The following is a 12,376-nucleotide window of genomic DNA, read 5'->3' on the forward strand; positions in this document are numbered from 1 at the left end:
AGAGATCCTCATATTTGTAACACATTATCTCTTCTGTTTGGTCTCTTATAAACCATGCCATATAGTTGAACCTATGTTAGTCTTTCTTGGCACTTGTTTTCAGCATAAAAGGTTTTTAAATCAGCCCTTTCCATCTTGCCTTAGTGTGACTTACAAAGTCAGTTAACTCCTGGACTAATGCCTTGCAGGATAGGGGAGAATGACCAGACATAGTGTTCGTTACCGGTAATTTGGATAAAGCATACCCTTTAGTTTGTGGCAACAAATTTGCTAATGAAGAGAGAGGCTCCGAAAACAGTTTGCAACTCTTCAATTCTGCCTTGGCAATGGTTCGAGATCAAAATAGATGATAAGAGGTGCATTTGATGAAGGAGAATATTATAGGTCACTATTTGCATACTTGCTTAAGAGCATCTAAAGGATATGAAGACCTATGGGGAATACTGCCTGCCCACCCATTAGTCCTAGTCCACTCAGGACCTCCATACATACACACTGCCCAGGCTTGTGCCCTGAGGAGGCCACTTTTCTGCTACTAGCACAGCAGTTTAACCCCATCCTGGAGGTGCACTCCATCGATGCCAACAATTACTTTCATCTGTAAAGAACAACTCCAAGGGAATGTTCTGAATGGGAATTGTTTATCACCATACCTGCTTAATCAAATATGATTTTGTGTTTCAGTTCCTTAGGAACAATAACAGTCTGAAACCAAAGTCCCAGATCTGTTAAAATTTATAATTTGACAAAGCTTGCAGTGAAAGTGGCAAAACTAATCTCCCTCTGAAAATGACCCATTCAGAGGCAACCTGGTGGGATTGTCCTATTTGATTTGCGTCATTGGGGGAGGGGATCCTTAACCCTAGGATGGCCTAACAGACAGCATTCAGGTTGACTGATTCAGGATACATACCCAATGTCTATGCCATCTGAATCAATAAAGTTGTGGCCATCTCAATCCCAAGATGCTTGCTGCTTCAGCACTTCGGAACCCCTCCCCCCCCAGTGACCTCCGACCTGCTGCGCTTGTGTTTGCAACTTAGCCCCAAGTCCTGTTCAGGCAACATGCTAAACCAAACCTTTCCCTTGCTCAGCAACAAAGACCAAGGAGAGCAAAGCGGCAGCAAGCTCGCCTTGGGGAGCCCAAGCATTTGCACAATCTTGCTAAGCCAAAGTTTGGGTTAATGTATTGTGTAAACCAGGGCATTGACTTTAATAATAGCAGGCAGAAATCCAGTGTTTTTTGAGTTGGGGTGGGTTTTTAAACATGAAAAGCGGAGAGTTTTCAGCAAGTATATGACCCAAGTCCTTTATTGGCCATTCCACTAGTGTGACTCCTTCTATGATTCATCTCGTGTGTTTCTTCAACATGCACCGTTTCTTTGCTTAGAATCTCTGACCATCTCTTGCTAGACAGCCTGTGACGGCTGGCCAAAAACATTGATGAGTTGTGCAAGAGTCTTCTGTTTAGAGTCTGTTATGTTGCTGCATTTTCCATGCTCAGTTAGAACAATTCTGTAAACCATCAAAACGAAACAGAGCTATAAAGGAAAAAAAAGTTCTATATCACTCATTTGTTTCTAGTCCAAGGACTTTTTTTTTTACTTGTAGCATACACCAAAGTGCTCTTTTTTTGTTTTTTACTAACATGTTATCTGAGCAGATTCTGAGATTAGCAGTGCAGCTGTTACTAGTTTTTATTTTCAGTGCTGCAACCTTTATTGCTTTGTTCTTTTTAAATAAACAGCTTTGGCAAGGTTAATATTTCTTGCCTTGGGATCCAGGAAACTACTCTTACTTGAAAGGTAAAGGGTAAAGGGACCGCTGACCATTAGGTCCAGTCGTGTCCGACTCTGGGGTTGCAGTGCTCATCTCACGTTACTGGCCGAGGGAGCCGGCATACAACTTCCGGGTCATGTGGCCAGCATGACAAAGCCGCTTCTGGTGAACCAGAGCAGCGCATGGAAACACCGTTTACTTCCCAGCGGAGCGGTACCTATATATCAACTTGCACTTTGACGTGCTTTCGAACTGCTAGGTGGGCAGGAGCTGGGACCAAGCAACAGGAGCTCACCCCGTTGTGGGGATTCAAACTGCCGACCTTCTGATCAGCAAGCCCTAGGCTCAGTGGTTTAACCCACAGCGCCACCCGCTGTGAAAGATACTTGTTATGTATTGGTTTAATATGCACAGATGAGTGCCTTTCCCGCTCCTGGGTGATTCAAACGGGTGCGGTGACAGTTGCTATTGGTTAACTTGTTAGCACAATTTGGATCCTTACTCCCAATCAGAATGTATCTTGTCCCCAACTCCTATGTCAGAGAGTATAAAAGGAGCCTGCCTTTCCCTCGAGTTAGCCAAGTTCATACTATAATACCGGTAAGGGAGATTGTTCTTGTTAACTTGACTCCTAGCATATCTTTGCTAGCATGATAAATCACTATCCAGAGCTGACTACACGTATGGCTGAGATCGTATAGGCGCTGCAACTACGACGTAACAATACTGGCATTGCTTGTTTTCATTCTTCAAATGGACCTTGAGCCTAAAGGCTCAAGCTATATTCCTACTGAGAAGCATGAGTTCAGAGGGGTTTATTCAATATGCTGAGGATTGCAGCCTAAAACCATTGGAAGGAAATGTTAAGGGACTTAGGTTGCTTAACTCCAGTAATATTGCAGTGTTGTAAAGATATATGCAAATTTGCCAAACATAGAGGACAGAATATTTACATATGTTTAAGGCAGGGAGATAGAAAAACCACCTGCAAGTGAGACAAAGAATAAAACCCTGTAGACTTATACAAATAATGATACGATAACCTGTTCAGTCTTTTCTCTGCATGGCCTCCTGCCTGTGAGAGCAAGTGCATTTGGTGCTGATGAATTCATGTATAAGGCCACTGTTTCCACCCCCTGGACTTTATGAATTTCGAGAAAATCCATCAGTGTCATGAGACTACTATACAATTTATCAGGCAAGCTATTTTGGTGACAGATTATGCAGATCTGTATTACACCAAACACTCTTTCAAACAGAAGTAGAAGATCAATCATTTTCAACTATGATTACATTAAGGCGGATAGTGACATTCGCTTTTGATAGTATTCCTGCTTTTATGGTTTGATGACCTTTTCATTTCTTACGTTACTGTTTTCTGTAATCATGTTCTAATTGTTTTATTCTTGTAAATGGCCCTGGGGTGGCCTAAAAATACCTGTAATAAATAAATTGCAAGAAAAAAAGGAGCATCAAGCTTGAAACCCTTGACATTATATATGCTCAATACCTACCTTGCATAGTAGTGTTATGTGGGGGAAGCAGGAAATATAGAACATGGAAAATAGATGTGTCTCTGTTTGGGAACATTGTGAAGTAATACAAAATTTGCTTCCCCTGTTAAAATCTCAGCACGCCCCCGCCCCCACCCCCGAGGCCACCTCCATTGCATTGTTTGCAATGTAGAGCACAGGGGATGCAAAAACTGAATAAATATCCAATGAGTTACAGATACCTACAGTGTCCCAATAGTTATTTACTAATGTACCTTTCCCCACTTTTCAGTTGCAACCAGAACAGTTGGATTGTGGAGCAGCGCATCTCCAGCACCCACTGTCAATCCTGCAACCTATCAAGGCCAGGCCAGTGTTCACTTCACCAGGACTTACATCAGTAGCTGTCACCAGCGTCAATAATTACACAGTTGTATTTCTGGGAACAGCCAATGGAAGACTGCTCAAGGTAAAACTTACCAAATGGTTACTTAAGACTTCGTAGTTAATAATCGGTATATATTTATACGGTGAAACCCTTGACAATAAGTAAACCACCTTTGGAAAGCTGCTTTTTAAATTGCCACCTCACCTTTATGTGGCTATCATGCTTAGTAAATTGAGTCAGGCTGGCTCAGTTCCTGAATGATTGACTGCCAAGGAGCTCCTGAATCAGAAGGAAGTGGTTTTAATGATTCATCTCCCTTCTAATGTTACGGGATGCTAAAGAACCAAAGGCATGGTTTTCCAGAGAAAAGACAGAAGAAGTCCTGAGTGCTTGTGGTTGTTAAAGATTCCGTGGTGCTTTTTTGTAAACAATAAAATTGCTAATTTGTGCACTTTGGCTAAATAACAGTTTGTGCAACTGTACTTTCTAAACCCCGAATTCCCCAGCCACTTTCTTTGCATGTACAGTCATATTTGATAGTCTGACTGTTTCTCTTGAAAGTTTAAGATCAATTGTATTTCAGTTGCATTTTCCACCAAATTGTACTGTTCCGAACAGGCTGATTAAGCACTGTTTAATGTGCTATCAGTGCTAAACAGTAGATAAGCACCGAACATTATGATTATCTGCAATGCCAATTATCTGGCTCGTTCAGCTCTAGCTTGTCTGTTAATCAGAGTTATCCTAGGGCATTTGCTTTCTGTACTAGCTGTTCTTTTTTATCTCATAGGTGGCTGCAGGGATGTTATGAGGTCTGCTGAGTGATATTTAAGTGTTTGAAATCCCTGTATGGGAGGAACTGGGTGATCATGAAAGGCTGATATGACTGTCTGAACAGCTTGAGTTAGCATTTGTGAAAATGATGGCTTGTGATAGATCCTCACAACAATAGAATTATTTATTATTATTTCTTAAATTTGTATACTGCCCTAAACCTGTAGATTTCAGGTGTGGAGTGTATCTTGTAGAAATTTCCTTCACCATAAACTGGCAGTTTTATTGCCTATCCAAGCAAGGAACTGGGCCTGCCTGCGGCAGTTTAATATCTGGGGGAAATTAAAACAATACGCACACTGCCTTACCATTGACCTCTCAGTTTGCTTTTGTGTCTTTGGCAGTCAAGACCTGTTTTGAAGGGGGTGGGACTGCAGGCTGCATGTCATGCCATTGCTGTGATAGGTATGTCCCGGGTAGGACCTTAAGGTCCTCAAATAATAATTTGTTGGAGGTCCCGAGCCACAAGGATGCTAGGTTGGCTTCAACTAGGGCCAGGGCCTTCTCAGTACTGGCCCCGACTTGGTGGAACAGTCTGGCACAAGAGACCAGAGCCCTGCGGGATTTGGCATCTTTCCGCAGGTCCTGCAAGACGGAGCTGTTCCACCTAGCCTTTGGGTTGGTTTCAGTTTAACCCTGATGTTTCGTTCTTTTGGTGTGATTGATGGGCTACTTAAAAATGAGGCTGCAGTTTAGATTTAATTTTAAATTGTATTTTAATCTGTATTTTAATGAATTGTCTTATATTTTTGTTGTGATTTTATTGGTGTTAACCGCCCTGAGCCCGGTTTGGCGGGGTATAAATTATTATTATTATTATTATTATTATTATTATTATTATTATTGCCAATGCAGCAGACCTTTATTCTTGGTGATTGCTATCTTTGTGTGTCAGCTGGCAGTAGATAAGAGTGGGAGAGTTCAGTCTAGGCATGATGCTGCCCAGAAGTCACTCTTGCATTGGAGTGAATTGCAGTTTCCCAGCAATGGGGTAGATGATGTCATCAGCCTGAGGAGGTTGCTCTAGGAATCTCTACAGCTCTTTCATCATGCAAATAAGCCCTGTCTGACTGCTGCTGAAGGTTTATCACATATTTCTTAGACTACAGTCGGTCCAGGCTGAGTTTTCTTCACTCCCCTTGTTATTCAGCTGTTAGCCTTCTGCTGCAGATCTTCCACCCTTTCCTAAGTCTTTCCATTCAGTCATGGACCACAATACCATGTGCCGTGACCAATTCAGTGATGTCTCAAACAAAATGCTTCCATAGAGTGTTCGTCAACCTTGGGTCCCCAGATGTTGTTGGACTACAACCCCCATCATCCACAGCCAGCTGAACCAATGTCCAGGGATGATAGGAGCTGTAGTCTAACAATATCTGAGAACCCACAGTTGAAGAACAGAGCTGGACAACTGCTTAAGGGAGCCTAATGATGACTGTGTTCAGTTCAGAGTTAAAAGCATGTTGACAAAGCACTGTGGGCATAATTGTGCTGATGCAGCACACTTGATCAGACTACTGATGATAAAATTAAAGAATTCATACTTGTGCAATGTAAGATTGGCATGTTAATCCATGATTCTGTTAATTTAAACAGGAAACTCCCTCACTTGACAAGCGCACAGCATAGGCTTTCATTCTACAATAAAGAAGCAACTGGATGTTGGTTTTAAATTGTATAGTGATATACAATATCTACTAATTCTTAACTTTTAATCAGCATTTGAGGCTACAGTGCAATCAAGATGTCATTTAATATATTGTGGAAATAAATGCCCATACTTGAAGTGTTATTGCACAGCTTTTAGTTATTAACAACTTCCTCGTATGAAATGCTCCCTGTCTTGATTGGTGCTTGTAAAAAAGCACATAGATACACCCTCCATTTTGAATAAATATCCCCTGATTGGACCTTGCTATTGCTAAGCTGGAGAAGAGATGTAAACCAATGTGTGTGATATGGCCGTTTCATCTGTGTCAAAACAATACATCAAGGGCCAAGATTTAAGGCACTATAATTGTCTTCAAGCCATGAAAAGCCACCAGCTGCAATAACCACAGTGTATGCCCACTTGCCGAAGCAAGGTTCAGTATTGGCCAATCAGAGTAGTCATTCAGTGGAGTTGCTACAGTTGATGAGATGTCGACCATTAAGAAAAGAAAAGGGCATTATTAGAACCTGCTTTATATCAGTCTGGAGATAATAACACATAATGTAGAATATTAGATCAGAAGAGTGGGAGGACAGAAGGGAATCCAATTTCTTTGCTTTACAAATGTTCCTAGCAGGAAGGTGGGAAAGATCTCAGAGGTCCTCTGTTTTGACATTGGCCCAGAGGCACAGGTTACACAGCAGAGTGGTAGGCAGCTGGCATCAGAGCCAGCTCCATAGGGCAGTCGGTGCAGATTCATTCCTTACAGAGCTTGTATTCACACAATAGTAACAGATCTGCTTCCATTATCATATCAGAAAAGGCAGCCTTATCTGCTGAACCTCCATTAGAGAAAGGCTCCTGGCTGCTCTTTGCTGGGATAATTTGCTCAGATAGCTATAATCTAATTCTGCTACACAGCTGCTGTACCACCACCAGCTTTTTTTTTTTTTTTTTTTTACCTTAGGGGCTCCTTGTTACTTGGCATTGCATACAGAATACTTGGTGTGAGATATAATTCAGGTTTCCCATCCAAGACAAGACAGTATAAAAGGGCATAAGCAATGTTCAGCCAGCTCCCCAAGCAGCAATTAGGATTTCCTATCACATAGGGAATTAATCTGATCCGGTAAGTTATAAAGTACACCGCAGAAGGGCATTTTACAAGGACCATTATCAATGGCATATTCAAGAGATTCATTAATGGATAAGCAGTATGTGTAAAGCCTCAGTGTCACAGCAGCAGGGTTTCTGTGTCTGGTTTGCAGCGAATCTGTGTATGGCTTTTGCTTCACTGCACCCGGTAAGCGAGTGGGTGCAGCAAACTGCAATCTCTGACTTTAGCAATACATCAGAACTGGGGATTGTGGTTTGTTTCACTCCAAATAAATCATGATGTTAAGCTAAGGTGGCTTTGGATGTAACTCTAAGCAAAGGGTGGGGCCGGACCCAGTGGGCTGGATCCTTATCAGTCCCCAACCCACAGCCAACTTTGGCATGTGAGCAGGACAATCCATCTTTCAAGTACCTGATGTCATTGTTGGTGTGGTTTGGGGAAAACAGCCAATAGTATTACAGTCTGAGCCCCCCCTCTTTTTTTTTACTTTTGGGATATTCTTCATTTTAAAAACTGGTTTATTGAATCATCAAACACACAGTAATGCTATGTTAATTCATGCTAACTGTTCAATTAATAACTTTCAAGTTTCTATAAACAATGATTCCCCTTCTTCATTCAAAAAACCCAAAGTGGTGGTCTTATGAAATATTTATTTCCCTGGCAGATTAATCTGAACAGTTCTATGGAGGAGATAAGCAGGGAGTCAATTACTGTGGCTTATGGCGAACCTGTTCATCCAATCATGCAGTTTGATCCTTCTGACTCCAGCTACCTGTATCTAATGACTTCCCACCAGGTAAGACTCCTTTACAGACATACCTTCTCAGTGCCATTAGGTGAGTAGGGAGGAGTAAACAGTGTTCTGGAGATGAGGTGATTTTAAAAAAAGTTGTAGAAGTTTGATTCTAATCAATTAACAAGTTATGTTCACGCCCCTTTTATATGATTAATACTTTTGGGGTTTTTGTGGGTGTACAGGTCTATGCCAAGAGACTTATTTTTTTAACAACAACAAATAATCCTGGAAATAAATATTTTCGGAATATTTGTCTGCTTTAATAACTTGGTATTAAATACCTTGTTATTAAAAAGATAAGTCTCTTGGTATAAACCCGTATACCCATGAAAACCGTAAAAGTATAGGTTATATAAAAGGGGCTTGAACATAACTTGTTCATTGATTAGAATCAAACGCTTTGGGGCAGTGGTTTTCAACCAGTGTGCAGTGGCACCCTGGGGTGCCTTAAATGATGGTCAGGAGTGCTGCAGGCAACACTGGCCTATGTCCTTCTTTCCTTACCTCTCTCCTCTGATGCCTTCTCATGTCTCTGCCTCCCAAAGGCTTGCACAGCTGTTGGTTGCAGCAACCCTGGCTACAAGCTCAGCAGGCGAATGGTGCCTCTGGGGCTGGTCAGAGGGTGCTGGTTGCCAGGAGCTGAGGTGGCCTCGGAATAAGCAAGCAAACGGGCAAGGGAGCCCAGCCAGCCAGTCCGCCAGCCCTTGCTGTTGGGAATGGACAGACAAGTCCCAGGCCCCTGTGGGGCAGCGTGAGAAAGCGCCTCTCTTTGGGGTGGGGCGAGGGCAGCTCAGAGACCAGGGGGGCAACCCAGAGGGCTCTCAAGGAGAGGAGGCTGAGGAAACACCCTACAAGAGAGGGTGTTCAAAAAAGGGTGAGAAGCTGTCAGCTCTGCAGGCAAGAAGTGACATAACTGGGTTCCTGAGCCCCACAGGGGTGCCACATAAAGAATGTAGTTGGTCAAGGGAGCCATGGACTCAAAAAGGTTAAAAACCTCTGCTTTGGGGCATCACAAAAATGCACAACAAAATGTTAACAAGACTTCAAAGTTAGTATCAATATTGATCTCGTGGAACGTTAATATTATTTAGGATGAAAGATACTCGGAGTCGAGTGTGAATTTCATGCTCTTTATTCAGTAGTGAGGAATGTAGTTCCCCCAAAACGTTTGCTTTATATACACTATTTACACAATGGGCCCCACGTGATTGCCTAATTCCGGGATACTCCTGTATGCCAATCAGAGTGCAGATTCACTTCCACCTGGAGCTGGATTGGGTGGCTCCTGCGGACCAATCAGACTGCTGCAATCTCAATCCTATTGTTCTGGCAAAATCGAAAATTCTTTCTAGTAGCACCTTAGAGACCAACTGAGTTTGTTCCTGGTATGAGCTTTCGTGTGCATGCACACTTCTTCAGATACACTGAAGCAGAAGTCACCAGATCCTTAAATATAGTGGGGGAGTGGGGAGGGGTATTACTCAGAAGGGTGGTGGGAATGGGTGATAGGCTGATAAGTGTGGAAAACCTGTTGACGACTCTAAACGGCTGCAGTTAGTCTTGCAGGGAAATGCAAGGGGTGAGATGGCTAAAGATGGCTTTGTTATGTATAATGAGATAAGAATCCAATGTCTTTGTTCAAACCAGGTTTCTCCATGGTTTTAAGTTTGGTGATTAGTTGCAATTCAGCCACTTCTCTTTCCAGTCTATTTCTGAAATTTCTTTGTATTAAGACAGCTACTTTGAGATCTTTTATAGAATGTCCTGGGAGATTGAAGTGTTCTCCTACTGGTTTCTCTGTCTTGTGATTCCTGATATCAGATTTATGTCCATTTATCCTTTGGCGTAGGGTTTGGCCTGTTTGTCCAATATAGAGAGCTGAAGGGCACTGTTGGCATTTGATTGCATACACAACGTTGGAAGATGAACAATTAAATAGTCCTGAGATGGTGTGTTTGATGTTGTTGGGACCAGTAATGGTGTTATCCGGGTTTATGTGGCAGCAAAGTTGGCATCTGGGTTTATTGCAGGCTCTGGTACCAGTGTCCATGTTGAGTCCTGTTTTTGTATTATTGTGGGTGAGGAGCTGTTTGAGATTGGGTGGCTGTTTGTATGCGATGAAGGGTCTTCCTCCCAGACCCTTCATCGCATACAAACAGCCACCCAATCTCAAACAGCTCCTCACCCACAATAATACAAAAACAGGACTCAACATGGACACTGGTACCAGAGCCTGCAATAAACCCAGATGCCAACTTTGCTGCCACATAAACCCGGATAACACCATTACTGGTCCCAACAACATCAAACACACCATCTCAGGACTATTTAATTGTTCATCTTCCAACGTTGTGTATGCAATCAAATGCCAACAGTGCCCTTCAGCTCTCTATATTGGACAAACAGGCCAAACCCTACGCCAAAGGATAAATGGACATAAATCTGATATCAGGAATCACAAGACAGAGAAACCAGTAGGAGAACACTTCAATCTCCCAGGACATTCTATAAAAGATCTCAAAGTAGCTGTCTTAATACAAAGAAATTTCAGAAATAGACTGGAAAGAGAAGTGGCTGAATTGCAACTAATCACCAAACTTAAAACCATGGAGAAACCTGGTTTGAACAAAGACATTGGATTCTTATCTCATTATACATAACAAAGCCATCTTTAGCCATCTCACCCCTTGCATTTCCCTGCAAGACTAACTGCAGCCGTTTAGAGTCGTCAACAGGTTTTCCACACTTATCAGCCTATCACCCATTCCCACCACCCTTCTGAGTAATACCCCTCCCCACTCCCCCACTATATTTAAGGATCTGGTGACTTCTGCTTCAGTGTATCTGAAGAAGTGTGCATGCACACGAAAGCTCATACCAGGAACAAACTCAGTTGGTCTCTAAGGTGCTACTAGAAAGAATTTTCGATTTTGTTTTGACTATGGCAGACCAACACGGCTACCCACCTGTAACTGGAACTATTGTTCTGGGACCAATCAGACTGCTGCAATCTCAATCCTATTGTTCTGGGACCAGTCAGACTGCTGCAATCTCAATCCTATTGTTCTAGGACCAATCAGCCTGCTGCAGTTTGGATCCTATTCAACTCAGTACATAACATAGGATAATTTTGCTCTGTCTCTTTAAAGGACTTTAAAGTTTTATCTGTGTTGTTCATTCTGCATTTGGATTTTCTTGGAAGCTGAATGATAGTGATTCCTTCCTTCCTTCCTTTGCTATCTGTAGTGAAAGCAAAAAAATAATAATCTAGGTATCACCAAATTTCTACCACAATTTTGTCTGGAGTTTAAAGTTGTCACTACTAGAGATTGTTCTCAGTACACAGTTGTACTTAATTTATTGGATACCACAGTGCATGAGCGAGAACTATTCAGCATATAAAGTGTTCTTTTCTTGTATAATTATTGCCTTCCTGTTGCCTTTAAACTGCCTAGTTGAAGAGAAACTCAAATTTGGTATGTGCTCCAGTCATCAATGGTGCAAGCTACATTCATTCTTCATCTACTGAAACAGATGTGCAACCAATAATTTTGTACTTGGTATTTAAACTCTCCAGCTGCAATTCCCTACAGAACATCCATATATCACTGTACAGACTCTCACAAGATTCCTTTTGGAATAGTATATCATGCTACTACTGTATCCCATTAGCATTAACAAATCAAAATGGTTTACCTAGGATAGGCTTTATCATTCTGTCAAGTGGACTAAGTCTGCAAGGCATCAGGTGATATAATTTGTCTTGTCTCTGGCTAACTTGGTTCTGATTCCTTTTCTCCAGAGCTATTTAGCTTTGGGGAGATTTGTTTAGGCAAGGTAAGAGGATGTTCTGAACAATATGTCAAAAGTTTCACTTACCGGTAATCTACACAAGCCAGAGCTATGGTTTGAAATTACATAATGTACCAACCTTGCTGAAGCTATGCAAGTTTGGGTTGGGTCAAGCAATGCTGAATAGCACACAGGAGAGAAGGCTTTCTCCTAGGAGATAAGATTTGGACCCAAGTGAGGAATTTATAGCATCACAGGGTGGCGCTGTGGTCTAAACCACTGAGCCTCTTGGGCTTGCCGATCAGAAGGTCGGTGGTTCGAATCCCCACGATGGGGTGAGCTCCCATTGCTCGGTCCCAGCTCCTGCCAACCTAGCAGTTCAAAAGCACGCCAAAAAGTGCAAGTAGATAAATAGGTACCGCTCCGGCGGAAAGGTAAACGGCGTTTCCGTGCACTGCTCTGGTTTCGCCAGAAGTGGCTTAGTCATGCTGGCCACATGACCCAGAAAAACTGTCTGCGGACA

At 42.3% G+C, this 12,376-nt stretch overlaps 1 protein-coding gene across 1 annotated transcript in view; it reads left to right on the forward strand.

Moving 5' to 3' along the window:
- PLXND1 (plexin D1) overlaps positions 1-12,376 on the forward strand; it is a 154,335-nt gene that overhangs the window by 42,199 nt on the left and 99,760 nt on the right. Inside the window, 2 exon segments of the mRNA XM_033141130.1 lie at positions 3,565-3,741; positions 7,930-8,061. Of these exon segments, the coding sequence (XP_032997021.1) occupies positions 3,565-3,741; positions 7,930-8,061 (309 nt within the window).

This window comes from Lacerta agilis, chromosome 2 (assembly GCF_009819535.1).
Source record: "Lacerta agilis isolate rLacAgi1 chromosome 2, rLacAgi1.pri, whole genome shotgun sequence".
NCBI classification, from domain to species: Eukaryota; Metazoa; Chordata; class Lepidosauria; order Squamata; family Lacertidae; genus Lacerta; species Lacerta agilis.